The 19416-nt window shown below is 40.4% G+C and overlaps 3 protein-coding genes and 1 long non-coding RNA gene across 13 annotated transcripts; 2 read left to right on the forward strand and 2 right to left on the reverse strand.

Annotated features, from left to right (window-relative positions):
• Positions 1-978: 978 nt before the first annotated feature.
• On the reverse strand, positions 979-5104 carry LOC135663262 (uncharacterized). Its single transcript, XM_065176802.1, has 4 exons — positions 4780-5104; positions 4429-4704; positions 4193-4352; positions 979-1348 (listed from the first exon to the last, which is right to left on the reverse strand). Exons 1-4 carry the CDS (start codon positions 5011-5013, stop codon positions 1170-1172), a joined length of 849 nt encoding a protein of 282 aa, XP_065032874.1. The 5' UTR covers positions 5014-5104; the 3' UTR covers positions 979-1169.
• Positions 5105-5286: 182 nt separating this feature from the next.
• LOC135664261 (uncharacterized) lies at positions 5287-10322 on the forward strand. Of its 4 annotated transcripts, none has more exons than XR_010508747.1 (6): positions 5287-5614; positions 5806-7880; positions 8152-8611; positions 8731-8783; positions 9343-9456; positions 10143-10322. It is a non-coding gene; the product is annotated as an uncharacterized LOC135664261 (long non-coding RNA). The 4 variants fall into 4 exon arrangements; XR_010508764.1 differs by having other exon boundaries at positions 5806-6492; positions 8092-8611; XR_010508795.1 differs by having other exon boundaries at positions 5806-6492.
• Positions 5657-11128, reverse strand: LOC135663392 (oligopeptide transporter 7-like). The gene is made up of 7 exons (XM_065176827.1): positions 10897-11128; positions 10317-10819; positions 10134-10231; positions 8165-8734; positions 7682-7937; positions 7414-7596; positions 5657-6431 (listed from the first exon to the last, which is right to left on the reverse strand). The coding sequence occupies exons 1-7, from the start codon at positions 10934-10936 to the stop codon at positions 5817-5819; spliced, it is 2265 nt and encodes a 754-aa protein (XP_065032899.1). The 5' UTR covers positions 10937-11128; the 3' UTR covers positions 5657-5816.
• Positions 11129-12043: 915 nt separating this feature from the next.
• Positions 12044-19126, forward strand: LOC103994124 (pentatricopeptide repeat-containing protein At5g08510). Of its 7 annotated transcripts, none has more exons than XM_065176907.1 (5): positions 12044-13025; positions 13808-14962; positions 15207-15524; positions 15622-15647; positions 18056-19126. In XM_065176907.1, the coding sequence occupies exons 1-2, from the start codon at positions 12099-12101 to the stop codon at positions 14402-14404; spliced, it is 1524 nt and encodes a 507-aa protein (XP_065032979.1). In that variant the 5' UTR covers positions 12044-12098; the 3' UTR covers positions 14405-14962; positions 15207-15524; positions 15622-15647; positions 18056-19126. The 7 variants fall into 7 exon arrangements, with proteins under 7 accessions (XP_065032979.1, XP_009412709.2, XP_065032924.1 ...); XM_009414434.3 differs by having other exon boundaries at positions 18721-19126; XM_065176852.1 differs by having other exon boundaries at positions 15207-18251; positions 18721-19126.
• The last annotated feature ends 290 nt before the right edge of the window (positions 19127-19416 follow it).

Consider the following 19416-nt stretch of genomic DNA (forward strand, 5'->3'; position numbering starts at 1 on the left):
GATGACGATGATGATGATGATGCAGATAGATAGATAGAATGCAGGTAGCATGAACAGTTTAATGCAGCAATAATGAGGTTAGCGCTGATTTCGCCGTCAGGATATGAACGGATCACCAGCAGCGGCTGTTGGCGTTGGCCTCCACCCTGTCTCGCCTTCTGCATCATCAAATGCAGGAGTGATGTTGAGACTGTTTTCAGCTGCATTACTTCGAAGTTATCATCTAAATGGAATGCCAATCTTGTGACGGGGGATTCTGCCATGGGAAGCTTACAAAGGGTCACTCCATAACCATCCGTCCCATCCTTCTTGTCATCTCACCACTCCTTTCTGATTTGACTTAATCCACTCCCATTTTATCCAGATTAACAGGATGATATATATGAGCCATCATACAATTTGTGGTACGCCATTAACACGATTCGTTGAAGCGAAGCATACACCAAGACTGTAAACTTGGGTCCCTTCGGTGCAGACTTGCTTAGGATGCTCGAAAGCGTCCAATGAGTACGTCACTACATCGCTGGTTTTGTTGGTCCGCCATTGACGACAATGGTTGGCATGAGTCAGTGCTCCATCCATTATTGCGCTGCTCGCCAGAACGAAGGCAGAATATGTTTGTTTGCTTCTCGGTAGTGTGTAGCCTTTGGCACCCCAAACAACATGATGGAAGAGCGACGCGCTCCGCCATCCACCATCAGTTTTTGCTTTCCACACTTCCCAATCCGTTCATTGATCAGTCTCTCTTTTTCTTAGATCGCATCGCCTGCTTATGGTGATCAAAACCAGCCATGTCAATTCAAAGAGAACTCTCTGTCAATTGATTTAGGGCCGTATTATGATCCCTTTTTATGAAGAAAAGCTTTTGAGATGCTGACCTGAACAACACAACAACAAGATGGTCTGCAGTATCATTCTGCTGCTTTTGTGAAGATCTACACCAATCACTAATTAATTTGTGGTTGTGCCCAGCTGATCTTTGATCACACAAACAAAAAACTAATATTTTATGGCCGTGAATCATCTTATGCTTAGTCTGACAGGTACACAGCTAAAGGGATCATCAAGAGGACAAAAAACTATCATTCTATGCTTCGTCTGTCTGACAGATACACAGCTAAATGGATCGTCAAGAGTATGTCCTCAGAGCCGAGAGATGAAGAGTCGATTCAAGGCCAGTTGGTGAACTCAAACACCTTAAAGACTATGTCGATACCAGTCGGGATCTGCGATACAAACAGTAGGACGTTCAACGTGTTGAGCGCAATGTGCAGATTCCGCGCTGCATCGTTCCCCTTCTGCATTGCCGGCACAAGTGAAGCGGCTAATGCCCACAGCGCTGTTATGCCTGCAATTAACATAATCACAGTTGTCATGGAAATCCACGGATCACAAATACCATCACAAAATCCTAAAATTTGTACCTTGGATACCGACAGAGAAGTAGAGATGTCTCCAATCAGGACTAGCAACAAAGGCCCCTCAATGTGATGAGACATGGGAACAACTTGGAGTATCTAAGAATAGGCTACTTTTGCATGATGGTCCATATTACCCATCACTACTACTTTAACATCTGACTGTTTCTGACCACACGGTGAAATCCACAGAAGGAAGCACAAGTCTTTTGTTCATCATGGAATTCATGGATGACTTTTTGCATTAACCTTGTCATAGTTGAAGCAATCTCGACTCCTTTCGGGTATTCACCTCTCTTTTCATCTTTTACATTTACAATGTGAAACCAAACTTACACATATAAACTAAGTCTTCTCACCATCTTATTTATCATTTACCTTGTTCTTCAGAACCTTACACTGACAACAAATTCAGAGACCTCATTCTTCAGAGCCCTAAACTACAACCAAGTTGCTTATCTTCGTTATATCTGGATCAATATAAAGTTCCAATGTAAGAAAGCTCTAATTTTTTGAAAAATCCCAACTGTTTTAGTGCTTCCAGTAGCTGGCATGTGTCGAAATTCCAAAACAATGGATGACGGTTTCCATTTGTTAGTGATTTGAAGAGTTCCTTACAGCTGCATCTACAAGTGCTGGGTTAAGTTTAAGCTAGATATGATCACTTAGAATCAAAAGTGCTTAGCAAAAGCAAATTGATCAGCATTCACAACAATGATAGTTAATCAAAATTAAAGATAAAAATATATTTTCGTCTGTGATGAAACTGAATGCCTTTCATTTGCAACAGTCTCCCTTGGAGAAAAAAAGATCGTCTCTGGTATCTATAAATATCCTATTCCACAAGCCCCATGAAAGTGTCTAAGACTACCGCCTCAAGTTCACCATGTGCTACTGACTAAAACAATGTTGAAATTTCGATTAAGATAAAAATCAGTGTGTTTCGTTCAGTTTCGTCAAGCTCTGCTAAATCGACAAATTCTGTTATGTGACGACTTGCGAGGAAATCAATAATCTTTTCTTTTAGCTCAAGGAGTTGGGGTGAACTTGGACAGTGAAACCATTTACTGCAGGAGCATATTTGACACACTCGATTAGGTCGATCATCTGCCATACTGCATCTATCCGGATCTCCCTAAGATACATGAAACCACTGGATAGGTGGTCTGGATATTGGGAGGAGCGTGCTGCACTTGTGCTCACGATCTATACAACAGAGTATCTGAACTCAAAGTAATCTAGGTCTTGCAACAGGATTGTCCTCCCAACAAGTCATTATCTTTTACATTTTTGTTACTCTTAATGAACTTTTCTTTTTACATTTAATGGCTACTTAAATGGTTATTTGGGATCCTATTTTGACTTGTAGTGTTATAAGAATAAGACCGAAACTAGAGATAGATAAGTAAAAGAAATGTCAAGCAATTCCAAATCAAGTTTTGGAAATCTAAATAACTCTATAATATGGTTTCACAAGGTTATGAATTGAAGGATTTTCCAAATAATTCAAACATATTTAAAGCATAAATAAAGGTTGTCTTTTTTTCCCTTGATACAATAGATGGCCAAATTATTGGAATAAAAAAGACCAAACTTCTCTGCTCCCCCATGGTGTAAACGAACAGCCATGGGTATGATCTCTAGATCTCACTCCTAGAAAACCAAGTCCACATAGAATCCTTGTTTTCTTCACTTTGATCCTCTGACTTATTTCCTTCCTGAAGCATGATTGAAAAATCAATCTTCTGTTAATTATCTATGGTAACTCAACATCAGAACAATAGCAACCCATCACTTTGTTCCTAATTTCCGAGTGTTTGTTCATTTGATGTCATACAAACTTCGAACTTGTGCAATCAGAATTTTTTTGCAACAATATTATATTAATATGGTTTTTTTTAGAAAACATCATTTAAATTGATCAACTTGAACTTCATGTACATCAATTTCTTGTTGAATTATAGGACCGTAAACTGTAAACTGGTCAGATGCAGGGTCTTGAACTTGCATATCAGATACATTCAGATCGACATCTAAAGGATCCACAGGTGAATTTCGAAATCCGTGTAACATAGAATGCATGATACAGCTACACGATCGCGAACTTTTATGTTGATATTGTCATCTACAATTTGCAAGATTGGCTATTTCGAGAAAATACATATGATTCAGAATCAATCAACATCAAAACCAAATTCCCAAACAGTTGGAAGATTGTAGAACTCTGTCCTATGGCATGGAACTTGGTTTGATTTAATCGAAATTATCTGCAGACACCGATCAGTATCGGTCCCATTCTAGTTCTGACATCTCTGATCAGTACAGAAAATTTACTCGATCTTTTCGGGCCGTTCAAACTAAGTTTTCACCAAATATCAACTGAAATGATCTCAATTAGTTCCAAATGACTTCGATTCTAGTTGGCTTCAGTCGGCTGTTGCTGATTCCAGTCCTCTCCCAGTTAAATGTCGGTCAACTCCATAAAGAATCAGATGGTTAGAAATCTGATCTATAACTGGTTATGACAATGCAATCCTATTCAATTCAAACCTCAAACCTCATGAATCTCAATCATGTAAACCTCGGTCGAGAAGAAGAAACTAGTCACTTCCTGATACTTGAGCTTAAATTAATCACCAAGATCTGTTTACTAGACGAATTTTTTGGTGTGTTCTTAAAACATTCACTATAAAGAGAAGCTCCAAGGGAGGACAAAGTGTAAACCAGCAGATAGGGAAACAACAAAACGTAAGGAAGAAGGTGAGGGAACGCACCAGCGCCACCGAACAAGTGAGGGCCCGGGAAGAGCTGCCCTGTTCGAATCCACGTATTGAGGCATCCACCCACCGCCTCCAACACGCCGAACCCCAGCAGTATCGAGCCTGCATTGTAGTGCCGCTCCCTATATGAGCCCTTCAACAGCGCCTTCCTCTCCTAACAACGCAAACCATCCCAACGAGGATGACTAAAAATCCAATCTTCTGACTGAAAAAAGAAGACCGAGAAGTACCTCGGTTAGCTGCTGAATCTTTGCCTCCGCAGGAGTCGGAGATGCCGGAGGCGAAGCTTCGGCGTCAGATCCAGCGGCGACGGTCATGGGGGCAGCTGGGGCCGCCTGCTTGAGCTCATTGATCTCATTTTGGATGGTGCGGACCCGCCGCCACTGCCACCCCAAATACCCTGCCCATAGCGTGTAGAAGAACAGGCCGCCCATCACCACTGGGTGGACCAACGCAAAGGTCCGCCCTTCCAAGATTCCGAACTCCCCGTCCAGGGCAAGCGCGTCCTTCCAACCAGGAAAAGCCATCACTTCGACTGCGATCAAAGGATAAAGAAAGAGGCGCAAAAGCAGGGAGCTAACCTGAGGGTGGAAGAAGAGAGGAAGAGAGAAGGCGACGGCGGCGGCGGCGGGGAGGATGGAAGGGGCATCGGAGAGGAGTGGGAGGGCCGGAGAGGGCAGATGGGGGCGAGGGGCGGAGGGGAGGCGGGCCAGGCAGGGCGGCCGGGGATTAGGGAATGGCTTGAGACCAGAAGAACGGTTTCCATTACGCTTCGGAAGGAGGTTGACAAGGCCGAGGGTGGCGGTGGCAGCCATCACGATGAGGTGGAGGGCTTAGAGCTCGTCGGTGGTGATACGAGGGAGGAGAGCGGACCAGGAGGTAATTGTGGAGATTTCTTGCTGCCCACGTGACATGATAAAGACAGACAACGTCGACTTTACGATAGACTCGATTTAACGCACGCATTTCACGTGGACAACAAATAACTCTCTTTTCAAGCAAATCTCGTAATGCCACGTGTGAAGCGCCCCCCCCCAACCACCCCCGAAAACAATAAATTAGTATGATCAAAGTAGCCTTGCACGCAATCTGATGTCCAGGTGGGCCTTCTTTGAACCAGACGTATGCACCCAAACGAGAAATATTCCGCCGGTTCGACCATGCCCTCCACATGTTTGATGGAATGCCGAGCTGGGATGGTCGTCCCATGCTAGAGCTTCGCTGCTGTGAGGCACTCCTCCGTCAGCACGTCGCATGTCACACTGCCCGCAGCCCATACCGGTGGGTGCACGCGGAGTTGAAGTGCGATTCTCGTCAAACAGCATCACCTTCTGTTCTGCCAACCGGTATTCTGCCCATCTCCTCCTAACATTTTGTTAGTTTGGGGAAAAGAACTGTATTGGCTTCAGATCTGGGGTAAGTTGGAAGTATTTTTGTTGCTTAAACACACTTCAAATCTGAATAACAGCAGCCATTTCATAGATTCACATAAGTTGAGGGAGAAATCATGTTCACTAATTTGTATGCAATTTACATATTTGATTAAATGCTTTTCTATCTCCACTGTTGCTTGAATGCATACTTTACTACAACACAAGGTTTTGCAGCTAAACAAACATCAAAAGACTGGGCAACCTTCAATAACAACACCCTTGGCTGTCGGGCAGGAAGCCAGAGGACACCCATCCAAGTCATTTCCCGGCCAACTGAGATTGACGTTCTCCAGCCCCAAGCACAGGTACAGCAACACTCCCATGAATGCCAGCCCAGCGTCCAGAGCACCTGAGAGCACATAATTGTGCCGCTGCCACCAATCTCGCCTGTACCTGTAGACCACGTAGCCTGACAAGAAGCCGACAATGATCCATGTAATATAATTCACAGCCGTTGCCGGAGGCATGGATCCAGTGGCACCAATCAATACTGGCATGTTTATGAGACGGATCCATTCCTGGTTTGGAAAGGCCTTGTGTCCAAACCAGACGAGCACAGGTGCCAGTGCACCAGCCAGGAAGAACCAGTTGACGTTGGAGTAGGTGCCGAGGTCTCCAAATATCCGGCGTGGACCAATAAGACCCCAAATGACAGAGGCATCGTAGAAGACATGGTCACCGGGGCAGGTCCATGGACTGTCTGAAGGCAGGAGCTCTTTGTTGCAGATGTCAGGAATTGTCTCCATAAGCCACCATGCAGTACCCAAATAAACCATTGCAGCAATTACAGTGCCTACAACCTATATTGATTTTCCAACACTCAGTAGTCTGTGGCAACCAAACAAAAGTTGGTTTCTACAGGTATGCCTCACTCAAAGATGTTTCAGATTTCCTAGCTGACATAATTTACTGTGCCACATAGTTTTATGTTGTCTTAGAGAGGATCTAACTTTGCTTTCACAAATATTGAGGCTTTCAAATGAACAAATATAGGTAGAGTTATTAAATTAAGCTGCATGGCTGGTGTCTTTTTCTTTTTCTTTTTCTGTTCCTAATTTGCAATGTAAATGTTGCTCATTTTCTTCATGTTCTTACTGTATCGGTCATATGTTGTATCTGCTTTATTAGAAGCTCATTTCCTGTGATCTTCAATTGGTGTAGGATTGTAGTAGGAGTGGCAAGCTTATTTCCTGTTATGTAATATCTATGAGGCTATTTTCATGTGCAGAAACTGTGATTATGCATTGAGTACCATATTTTAGTTGGCTAAGAAGAAGATACAATTTTAATCAGCTTTAATGAGATGAATAGAGTATATATGCAGCCAGTACTGGAATGTTAAGAGTTTGCACTTGGACAAACTTGTGTTTCAAGGGAAAAGCTTGTCCTTTGACAAGTCCAAGAGTTAAAGGTTTTCCTCTACACACACACACACACACACAAAATCTTTCCTCGAGGTAGTTTTTTTAATGTAGAAATTTGTTAAGTTAGCTGCTTTTTAAATTTCTGCTAATTGGTTTTTGTTACGCCTTTGTTGTCAACTAACTATATGAGGAAACATCTTGATGCTATTCTTACTCTAGAACAATAAGGTTTATGGTCACCTGAGATTGGTATGCAATTAAGAGTTAAACCCTGGAAGATACATCAAGACTAGGAACACAAGGTTTTATCCCTAGATCATCTTCTTAGTATTTTATTCAAGCAAACAAGGCCCAAGATGCTTATGTAACTGATGTCTAAGAAGGAACGGTTAAACCAAAGACTAAAGCATAGACAAACCTGAGCCATGAACATGGTTCTGGGTGGTATCTTCATATAGTGCCCCAATTTGAAGTCTTGCAAGAATGTCAATGCCTGTGTCATACTGATGTACCCATATACTTTAAAGCACATGTTTGCGACTGGGCGCCCAGGGTACAAGTACCCCATAATATACTCTGTAATAATGTTTAAGCCTGGTGTCTAGTTCATCAAACACAGGAAATTATCAGTCAGGCTAGTTAACCCAGAATTTGGGACATAATAAAGGAAATCAGCAAGCAAATACCTGGTTTGTGGTGGCTGTGATGATCCCAATGGGGAGTGTGAAGAAAATGGCGATGAAGCAGGCTAATAATACACCCCACCATGGAAGCTGGAGCTGATCGATGTAGTACTCGCATGCAAAGATGGTAAGAGCAATGTTGGCAATAAGGACAGCGATAAACCACCACTGGGGCACCTGGTCATATCTGCTCATGAGTTTGGTATGGATATCCATCTTCTTCTCTTTGAATGCTGACTTGCTCATTTGCCATATTTCACTGTGTGCATGGAGCAAAGTAGATTATATGTTTGTACAATGTCCGCACTTTCTCATAAGTCATAAACTATTCCTTTGTTTTCTATACATCTTCATATTCTATCATTCTTGTTAGGTTTGGTCACAACATTTGGCTTTAAATATTTCATTTGCAGAAAATTGATATTAGAAAAGTTCTGCTTACTGGCTTGTGGGCAATTTTGGTGGTGCCACAGAGAGGACTCGTACCTTCCGTGAAAGAGAAGAACATGAGAAATGGTAGCTGTGAGAGATGCAAAGCCGATACCATAAGTCACTGCAAAGAATGTGCTCAAGTAGAGTGGACCATTCTTTTCATAGGCCATAATGTCAAGGTGGAAGTTGGAGTCGATGATGCTGGAGATGTTGTAACCCTGCCCAGTTGATGTGAAAAGTCCATCCGAGAAGATAGGGAAGGTCTTTGCCTTGTAGAGGTTGAGCCAATATGAAATTGGTGTGATGACATACATGATGAGCACAAAACCAGCTGCAACATTGGCAGTGGCAAACCAAGGGCTGGCAAGGGGGCTACCTATGTATGAGGAGATGGTGGACCAGTCCAAGCCAATGGCACCGATGCCAAGGCCATAGAGACCAGAACCCAGCTGCTGGGCAAGGATGGACTGGGGGAAGATCCAACAGACCCAAGAGAGGGAGGTGAGCATGGAGACAAGGTAGCCTGGGAAAACATAGTAGGCAAAGCTGCAAACAAATGCCACCATGAAGAACTGGTTCCGAGTCATGCCACCTTTGACCCTTTCTTCTTTTTCGTGCAGGGCCCTGCATGCAGATAGAAGGAAAGCAGTTGAAGTAGCTTGCAACCTTGTCAGTAAGTCTCAATTCTCAAACTCCTGCCCAGTAGTTGCATGAGCAAACCTATTTCTTTCTACAATGTTTCGTAAAAGATTCACAAAATGAAAACAAATTCTACTACTTCTGGAAAACTTTTTTATTTTCATTCAGTGTTCTTCAGAAAATGAAAGCGAAATTCATCTTTTTTTCCTACACCCCAAACACTAGTAAAGAACTCTTTTCATTTCTACAATCCAAAAACTTATTATTTAATGGGAAATATTTTCCGCTTTTATTTTTCATCATAGATGACTAAGTCATGGATTATCATAAAGAAATTGGCAAATATTTTTTTCATACTCTTAGATTTTATTCCTAATTGATCTCTGAATCATTTGCTATTGCTTCTACTTTTTGCCTTGATTAAACAAGATTTTGATAACCAGTCATCAGCAATATCATGTCATAGTTGTTGACTTTTTCAAGAGAGAGAGAGAGAGAGAGAGAGAGAGAGAGAGAAGAAGAAAAAAAACAAGGATGCCAGTCAATATTCACTTAATCACATGGTTCTCTGTTTCCCTCGTGTGATTTCTCAGATTCTTTAAGGAAGCACGGGGTGTACTGCTACTTAATTGCCGTTGCCCAGAGTTATGGTTTGATCTTTCTGCTGCCGACACCACCATTTCCTTTCTTTCCAGATCTACTCACAGGTAATTTTTTCAGATCTGAGCCGTCATATACTCCCACTTTGATCTTACAGTTCAGGTGCACTAACAATTATATTACTGCTACACTCATATCGAAGTTGATTCCGTTTAGTAAACAAGCATACCATGGTAAGATCAGTTTGTATGCCATGTGAATGATTATTATCATCAAGCCCAACAATTAAGCTTCAGATGTGAATCAAAAACACAACAGTTGACATCAGGTGGATGATTTCATGGAGTGTCCTTTTCTTATGATTGACAACAGAGAGAGCTTGAAAAGAATCTGTGTAAACACAATTTTTTCCACTTATTATTATTAGATGAGGCTAATATTCAACTTTAAATGTATAGCAGATGTCCCCACGATTGATGAGGTTTGCAAGCAAGAATCAATATCTGTGCATCCCTATCAATATCAATAATGGTCATGCTAACTTGTACTCCTGCATAAAACTATCCCTGTTAACAGATCTCACGCAACACAACATGCTGAATGTGTGACTTGCTTTCAGATATTAGACATATATTAAGAGTTGGACCTCTCATCAATGGCGACCAATGTTTGACAATAATAATAAATAGCTTGCAAAGCAAAAAAACAATAAAATATATTTATTAATATTTAGATAAAAATAATAATTTGGTTGTTAAGTTGACGTGATTGATGTCATCTTTACCTGAACAAGGAGACCTGCACCAAGTTATAGGGCCACCACATGGCCGCCGGCTCCACCAGATACCGCCGGAATATCCCCGCCCATCCGAAGCCCAACACCTGATCCATGTGAGGCGACGTCTCAGCCAAAACGAATCATGCAGTAGTACTGCTACCCGAGCAATGGAGCAAAGAGAATATATGCCTGCGTGGTGATGACGACGAGGAAAGAGACGAAGAAGGTGATGTGCTTCTGGTAGAATATCTTGACGGCGGTGACGACGTGGATGGCGTAGACGCTGCCGGCGCCGGAGTTGGCGAAGATGGTGATGAGGACGTGCTCCTTCATGTTGAAGGGCCCCGGGTTGAGCGTGAACTCCCACCGGCTTCCTTTGAAGAAGACGCGGTCGGTGATGGTGGAGGCCATGAGGTGGCCCAGCGGCACCACCGCGATCTGCGCCGAGATGGAGGTGATGGACAGCGGCTCCTTCCGGTACCAGAAGAACTGGTTCAGGAAGGAGAGCAGCACGCAGGACGCCGTTCCCAGGACCCACATCCGGAACGTCAGCACCGGCGTCGTGGGGTCATCTTCCACAGGCACAGTCAGCGCCACCTGCTCGATCGGCGAGTTCTCCTCCTCCTCCTCTCCCTCCTCTTGCCACGGTGGAGATTTCGCCGATGACGCAGAGGTGGAGAGCTCGTGGGTGACTGCATCATGAGGTAGAATGAGGAGGGGATTCGACGAGAGAAGGCACGAGAGGTGTAGGGGGAAACGATAAGCTTACGTAGTGAAACTGAGATCTCTTCTTCTCGAGTGCTGTCCATTTCGGTCAGCTGCGTTCTTCTTCCTCCTCCTCCTTTGTAGATTCTATCTGGAGAAGAACAAATGGAAGTTATATGCTTGAAGGAAGAGGAATCAGCATCTTCCCATTTCTGCTAGATCTACTTTTTCGTCTCGGATGAGTTCTGCAGGGTGTGCAGGAAGGAAGAGGGTTTGACCAACCAGCACACTGCAGGCGCATCTACCGTCCTATTCTACTCTATTTACCTTTTGCTCGATACACTTAATGAATGCATGCCTTAATAATTCCAATCATGCTTTCACAATTTACCTACTCAGTTGATGAATGATTGATCATGAAAATATATGATATAGATAGCAACGTTGCTGGTAGCATGCAATCTGGAATGCATGTGTTCCACATGTTCACCAACGTGCAGTTGGGTCCACCTTTGCTTGTCCTTCGATAGAAGTCAATGCATATAATTTTATTGAATTTAGTTCCTTCTTGTGAAAATTCTTGCCTCGAATTTCTAATTATACGAAAGTAATTCTAATCGAAAAGAAAGATTTCTTTCAGTTGAATTATTTAGTTATAAAGATTTGATTAGTATATCGCTCTTCCAAATAATTATAAATATATTATTTATTAATATTTTTATATTAATGATTTATTGTGAGTTAGAATTTTACATGTATTTGAATCCGATGCTTATACTTCAAAACAATTTATATTGAGATCTTTATAGTTCTAAAAATAAAATAAATAATTTTATTTGTCTTAACATCATTAGTTGTATTGACGAAAAACATAATACATGATATTACGGGATCGATATGAAAGTGATATGTAAAAAAATAATTTTAATATTTCTTTCATTTTTTGTACGTATGATATTGAAATTATTTTCTTGCTGATAAAAGTCGTCGGAAACAAAATGAATATTAAAATTATTTTTTTACTTAATATTTTTGGATCGATCTAATATATAATGTCACATATTATATAGACGGTGTTAGAATAAATAAAATTATTTAGTTTATTTTATTTTTTAACCTATAAAAATTTAAATATAAAAATCACGATGCTAATATGATCCAATATAAAAGGTAATAACGTAGTTAATCCTCCAACCACTGCATCAGTAGCCAACGCTTCCCGAGAGCAAGCGAGCAAGAGGCCATCTCGGGGGAGCCCGGCGTGGGATGAACCAGATCAAACAGATCCATGCTTTCACCCTCCGCAATGGCCTCGACGACATCCAAGCCCTCGTCCTGAAGCTGCTCCAAGTTCCCAACCTCCCCTACGCCCACGCCCTCCTCCTCTCCCATCCCCACCCCCCGCCCACCTTCCTCTACAACAAGCTCTTCCAGGCCTACGCCCGCGGCGCCGGGAGCGCGTTTGAGCCCTGCGCTGCCCTCTTCGCCCGCATGCGTCGGCCCCCCAACCCCCACTCCTTCGTCTTCCTCTTCTCCGCCTGCACCGCCTTCGCTCGCCCCGCCCACGGCCGCGCCCTCCACGCCCGATTTCTCCTCTCCGGTCTCCCTTTCGACGCCTTCGTCGCCACCTCCCTCCTCGACTTCTATGCCAAGTCCGGCCTCCTCGACTCCGCCCGCCGCCTGTTCGATGAGTTGCCCTTCCGGGACGTCGCAATGTGGAACTCCTTGATCGGCGGGTACACCAGGTGGGGCGAGCTGGACCAGGCCAGGGAGTTGTTCGAGATGATGCCCTTTAGAAACGTAATCTCTTGGACGACCATGGTCTCCGGGTATGCCCAGAATGGGCGCTATGAGGAGGCCGTCCGTGCGTTCTCGAGGATGTGGGAGGAAGCCGAGGTGAAGCCTAACGAGGTCACGCTCGCGAGCGTGCTGCCGGCATGCGCCCACCTTGGGGCGATAGGGCTGGGAGAGAAAATAGAGAACTATGCACGTGAGAAGGGATTGATAGGGAATGTGTTCGTGTGCAATGCTTTACTGGAGATGTATGGAAAGTGCGGGAACATTCATCGTGCAAGGAAGGTATTCGATGAAATGGGTGTTAGAAGAAATTTGTGCTCTTGGAATTCGATGATAGTGGCATTGGCAGTGCATGGGATGTGGTGTCAAGGCCTTGAGCTTTTCCATGAAATGAGGGTATGCCACTTCTACATTGCCTTATTCTAAAAGATACTCCATGTCTTTTTCAACTTAAAGCAGAAGAAAGTAAGATTGTGTGGTTCAGTGACATTTGAATTGGTTGTATTCTTTCCTTTGTTGTTAATTAGATTTCTTTGTCTTTAGATGCGTAACGGATAGAGATATGTTACAAGTGATTACTAGTCTTTAATGAAGAATCAAATATCATTTAACTTGCCTTCCATTTGTTATAATATGTGCATTCAATGACTTGTTTCACAAGGACATGCAGCCAATTTATATTGCTTTCCTTTTTTTTTTTAATGTGTTGTTTAGGTTAGCTAGTAAGACTTTGACAATATATTGCTTTCCTTTCTTCACCACTTGCCCTTTGCAATATATATATGTATGTATATATGTATATATATACATATATATGTATATATATGTATGTATATATGTATGTATATATATGTACGTATGTGTGTGTGTGTATATATATATATATATATATATAGGGTAATATTTGGGATTAAATCTCAAGTGTCATAAATGCTAATGATATTAAGATGGCAAGAATCTCACGTTATTGGAAAGAGTTTTATTAGTAACTTGTCAAACGTAGCCATTATATGTTAGAGCAATAAAATAACCTTCTTTTCTTGCTTTTCTAAAATTCATGAAAGAAAGTTCTTGGATGAATACTTTGTTGTATACTTAGTGTACTTGTTGCAGGTGTTATTGCGGTTTTATTTGGACCTCTGTTCAATGATCATTAACATGTTTATCATTGATGTTAGGAAAAAGGAATCTTGCCCAATGATATTACACTTGTAGGTGTTCTCTTGGCTTGCACTCATGGAGGACTGGTGGATGAGGGGCAGTATATCTTCAATTCCATGGAAAAGGACTTTTTCATCACCCCTAAACTGGAACATTATGGTTGCATGGTTGATCTATTAGGGCGTGCTGGACTAACAAAAGAAGCCTACAGTCTGATAACAAGTATGCCAATGGAGCCAGATTCAGTGATATGGGGTGCTCTGCTTGGTGCTTGCAGTTTTCATGGTGACGTCCAATTGGCAGAAGTTGCTGCCGAGTTCCTATTTAAACTTGAGCCATGGAACCCAGGAAACCTTGTGATTCTTTCCAATATATATGCTTCATCAGGGAGATGGAATTCTGTTGCTAAAATTTGGAAAATGATGAAAGGAAAACTACACAGAAAGTCAGCTGGATATAGCATAATTGAGTTAGATGGCTATATGCATAAGTTCCTCGTGGAGGATAAATCGCATTCACAATTTGAAGAGATATATGCCCTTCTGGATGAGATTACAATGAGAATGAGACTCCTTAGTTACAAACCTAATCTGAATCTCCAGATCGAATGCTAAGGGGATTTGGATATTCATAAGGTTGTGTTCCATTCAAGGACATAAATGAACAGAATCCTCCAAAACCGTAAATGTGTTCCATTATCAAATTTTAGAGCACAAGAAGCTGAATAGAAGGCTATGGTCATGGAGGTCTTGTTGTTTAGTGTTTGACTTAATGGGTTGAAGAAAATAATAGAAGCACCCCAAATGACTGCAAAGCAACTATTGATAAGCATTTTCAATCATTTTATTGAACCTCCTGAATATAAAAAGCAACAACGGTGTTCTGAATCTCAGATCAACGGTTGAAACTTTTGACAACTCTGCGGGATCTCGAGTTATCAACTTTTTATAGAAGGCATGACAGGATCATCCAGTTGGATATAAACTCATGTTTGCTCAAGAAATTGATTTGGTACCAGTCTTAATCAAAGAGGGGATGGAAACCTTTTGACGTGTAGCTATATGATATTAGCATTTATCCAAGAAAAGAAAAATTATTCTACTAATGGAGTAGTATAGAGGTTGAAATCAGGAAAAAGTTGTCATGAATAGTACACGAGACTCTCTATTAAGGTAAGTTGAATGATTACTTTTTCATGTCATTTAAACATTTTTTATTGCAATAATGATTGTACTACATGCTTTAAAATTTTAAACTTTCAAAAGAATCACAATTATCAGACAAGTATTTATGGGGTGGTGTGTCCTTTATGAGAAGAAAGTACTTCACTGTATTATCCAATTCAAATCGCCATATTTCTATCAGTATTACGTAACACCAAGTTGTTCTTGGTCAATTTCTTCATCTTATTGCCAGATATAGATGAAAAAGTCAGTGAGTTCGACCAAAGCTAATTAGACTGGCCAACTTCAACATATTTAACAAGAGCAGGAAGCCAACTGCTACCAGAGAAACCAATCATCCAAGGGGGAGGAACAGAAGAGAGCCGTGGAAGAAGGTTAGGCATAAAAGATCCAACGATAGCACTGAAACAGAGAAGACATCACTACTATAGTGTTCACCATCTGCTGTTATTGTTATGACCTCCTTGTCACCATCACAGTCACATTCATCAACTGCCATTGCTGTCATAACTTTGCTATCACATTAGCAGAGGAGAGGTTAAGGGGAAAGGTATGAAGTAACAGCTCCTTCTTGAGGAAATATGATAGCAACAACATATAAGAATTAAACTAAAATGAGGAGAGGAACTGACTCCTTACATTTGCAGGCAATAGTGACAACATGACAGGGAAGGTATATGCCATGATATCCAGAATTAATTCTGAATCTTGTGGTTATTTTACTTGTTTTTTGCATTATCCAACTCCAGCTGCATGATAATTAGAGATGCATCTTTTCCACATTTTATAACTAATAGGATGTTGGATGATATTTTGCTTGAATTGAATATGCACTAAAATGCTACTTGCATATTACAAAAGGCTAAAGAAAATGATACATATCACCACTGACAAAAGTCTTAGAGAAATAGTTTCAGGTCCTCGTATGAGCTATGCAAACCTCATCTTTATCTATACCTTTATGCCAACCAATAACAAACTATCGTTGTATAGGCATATAAAATACTATGTTTAATATGATGTAGGATAAGAACTGTCAAGAGGCTTTGTCGAAAATTTGAGATATCAGTCGGCTTCAATCAGCATTAGAAAAACTCTATGGATGCTGAAATTCATGGTTGTGAGTTTTTTTAATTGTTTGATATTTTGTTTTAGAGACTTATAAGTGGTTAGAAAATGATTTTGGATTATGGTGGTAGCTTTGAATACTGTTTTGAAAACCAACATACAAAGATGAGAGGGTAGATAGATGATCACAACAAAGAAAGAGAGAGGAGAAAAATACTTGAACTAACCCAAGTTTGTAGGAATCACATATAGGATTTGGCTTCATGCCAATCATGCCTCACAGGCTCTTGGGAGAGCACTTCTTGATTTTGTTGCACCATTTTACCTTGTGACTCATCTGTAGTAAGTTTTGGTTCGGGTCAATTTATCTAATGTGCTCGTCTCCAATTTGTAGTTCAATACTTTTAGATACTGAAACCCTTGTTGTGTTGCTTTTCGTGATGTCCTCTTCTACAATTACAGCCCTGACATTTACATAGAAACATTTGCACTTGTTTTCAATTCTTTCTGGTCTCTTGACTTCATTTGCTTTTAGCTTTATCTTGACTTCATATTTCCTCAGTAGACATCAAATCAAAAATCTTCTACATGATGGCTCCTTGAACTCTTCCCAATCTACGGTTGATGATTCTGCCTGATATAATATTTGTCTATGCGCATCTATTAACCATTATTCTGCTCTCTCTGAGCCCCCAAGCTCGCATGTACATCCTAGAGTAATCAAAAGTCCAAAATAATCTTCTAGATAGCTTCTCCACAATTAATTCAAGTATGTCATGGTCATTTGTGTAAGAACTTTTACAGAAATAGTACTCATCAATGTTTAAATTGTGATATGGTCTTGTAATTGCCATGTTCATCAACATTAACATTTTCCCTAGAGTTTATTTGATTAAAAAGAATAGGAATAATAGTGAGTAATGGTGCCATTGGTCCAATTAATATTTTGATTAATATTATTCGTGTACAATTAATGTTTTTTTAACATTGTAGGTCCCTCTATTGTTAGTTCTGCGTACATGCGATCAAGATACAATTTATCACTGATGACTAGGAAATTGTTAAAATAAAAGTTATTAATCTGGCTACTTCTGCCATGTTAATTTGCAGCCCCCAATAAAACAAAACTGATCCTGCTCATGCATACAAAATCTGAACTTGGATTTCATGTCGGGTTGATGATGATGTGGCATCATCGTGGTGCTTATGTGTTATACATGTTGACCACTTGACATCACATGGCACATCAAAATATTAAAATGAAACTTGGTGGGCTACTATATCCCATGTGGATTGCCATGATAGCACCAAGAATATCAAGAAATTCAAGTGTACACTTGTGTCTGCATGTAACATTTCTGAAGGAGAAAGTGGCCAAATAATCATAAAGATGGAGGGACCAAATATAAAAGTCAAAGATAAGATTGAACAAAAATTTGATACAGGCTCTAAATTGACTATTGATATATAAAAAGGGGATTGATAATGTCATTAGTCCAAAACATTACCTTCATTAAGGTAATTCTGGAACATCGTTAGAACTTAGAACATCATCTTGGTTCATGGTTTATTTAATTTTGATTTTTTTTGGATAGTTGTAATGGTGAAAGCAAGGAAGTTAATGTGGCAGTAAATGTCGAAACAGGAGCGTAAATTACCTAATTTCTATATGGTGACCTTGCTCTATAAATTATTGTTTTACAAGTTTGTTTCCAAGATAATGTTGAAGGCTCTGACAAATGAAAATGACAAATAGAATTTCTGTATTTGTGTTAAAAACAATATAAATTTGCTCATCGGCCACTTGTTTACTCGAGAATTGGAAGTGCTCAAGCAATATAGGAAAACAGGCTTTTGATGTATTTACTTTCTTTGTAATTTTCATTTTAGATATCGTAATTGGCTAAAATAGTGTGAAGTTTTTTTACCTGTATGATTTTTTTACCTCACGTGTCAATTATCATGAATGTACTTGCAAAGGGTTATCAATTTATTGGAACTTCACTATTTTAGATGGTATATCTAGATAAAGATACACGCTAGATGTGGAAGCCATGATCATGTGTTGCATGGGTTTTTAAAGCCATGACCAAACTTTCAAAGATTTCCAAAATCTGGCACAGGATTCCCATCAAATCCTTGTTAAGAGAAGTCATGCCCTCATGCTCTTAAGCAGTCAGTGCTTTGCTTCTCTCTCCAATACATGAAGGTTGTAAATTATCCTTTGTCTTCAATATTTATTCAAACTAATTACCTTATTTTGCCAATTTTATGAGCACCTTTTCTTAAGTTCCATTATGAGCAGTCATTTTTCAGTGTGGAGTTTTATTCGATAGTATTGCAATTAACTTCGATAGTATGAAGGTGTGTTGTTGTTTTAGGGGAAAAAATGTATTTTGTTTTTTTATGTTTCTAAATTTGTTGAACTGTTGTTACTGAAATTAGGGATATTTTAGCTGATGACGATAGAATCCACTTTTTAGATGGTCTTACCCATAAGTGCCATGAGTTTTAAGCAATCGGAGACTCCTCTTTAGAGAAGTACACGAGCATTTGCACATCATCTATCAGACACGACTTCTCCGATAATATAACCTTTGCTCGTCATGGTTACTAGTCTGTTAATAATTCTTTTACTTTGGATTTTACCATCTAAAATGGAAGTTTCTCTCTTGCAGTCAAAGAATTGTTGCAGTCTCAGTGCAGATCGCCTCTAGCTTCCACAAGTTGGTACCAGTCACAAGAATGATGGTGAATCATGAAATCGGAGTCCTTCCATGCTCGATCTAATGCGATGCGGACTTCTGGGGTTAATCGACCTCGCTTTCATTTGTGGATGTCGATAAGTTTTGCGGCGGCATGCTTCCAAAGTACCTTGGCACAAAAGACGGCAAAAGAGAGGCTCCGGATGACCAAAGAAGCAGTGAGGGGAATCATTCGACATGGTTGTTTTGGACCGACTGACATATGTGGATTATGGATGGATGGTCCCGAGGTGATCCTTTATACGAATATTTATTTTGCCCTTGGTATGTAATAGAACATAAATCAAAATTATTGTGTTACCAGAATATTGAAACTTCATTAAGTTCCAAAGATTAACTACGCTTACTTCAACAACCAGGACATGTTAGGATGAGTTGCGATCAGGACACCCTTTTTTTGAATTCTTTTTCAAGCTAAAATCTAGTGTTTGTTATTTATTATCTTTGTTTCCTTTTTTTTCCATTTCTCTATCAAAAGAAATTTTCAGCTTCCTTTTTATTTAGCAAAAATGTTATTTATATTTCAATTATATGAACTCGACGGTGGAAACAACTGGTGCTCGATGATTTAGTTGTAATTTATTTAGATAAAATTTTATTAATTTAAAG

The sequence above is a fragment of the Musa acuminata genome, chromosome BXJ1-1 (assembly GCF_036884655.1).
Source record: "Musa acuminata AAA Group cultivar baxijiao chromosome BXJ1-1, Cavendish_Baxijiao_AAA, whole genome shotgun sequence".
Lineage (NCBI taxonomy): Eukaryota > Viridiplantae > Streptophyta > Magnoliopsida > Zingiberales > Musaceae > Musa > Musa acuminata.

Coding starts and splice junctions, on each gene's coding strand:
- LOC135663262 (XM_065176802.1), bottom strand. CDS start 5,013: ATGGCTGCCACCGCCACCCTCGGCCTTGTCAACCTCCTTCCGAAGCGT. Junction 4,705..4,779: donor CTCTCTTCTTCCACCCTCAG/GTTAGCTCCCTG, acceptor CCTGGTTGGAAG/GACGCGCTTGCCCTGGACGG. Junction 4,353..4,428: donor AGATTCAGCAGCTAACCGAG/GTACTTCTCGGT, acceptor TTGCGTTGTTAG/GAGAGGAAGGCGCTGTTGAA.
- LOC135663392 (XM_065176827.1), bottom strand. CDS start 10,936: ATGGACAGCACTCGAGAAGAAGAGATCTCAGTTTCACTAC. Junction 10,232..10,316: donor TCGTCGTCATCACCACGCAG/GCATATATTCTC, acceptor CACATGGATCAG/GTGTTGGGCTTCGGATGGGC. Junction 7,938..8,164: donor GTTCTTCTCTTTCACGGAAG/GTACGAGTCCTC, acceptor CCATGCACACAG/TGAAATATGGCAAATGAGCA.
- LOC103994124 (XM_065176844.1), top strand. CDS start 12,099: ATGAACCAGATCAAACAGATCCATGCTTTCACCCTCCGCAATGGCCTC. Junction 13,026..13,807: donor AGCTTTTCCATGAAATGAGG/GTATGCCACTTC, acceptor CATTGATGTTAG/GAAAAAGGAATCTTGCCCAA.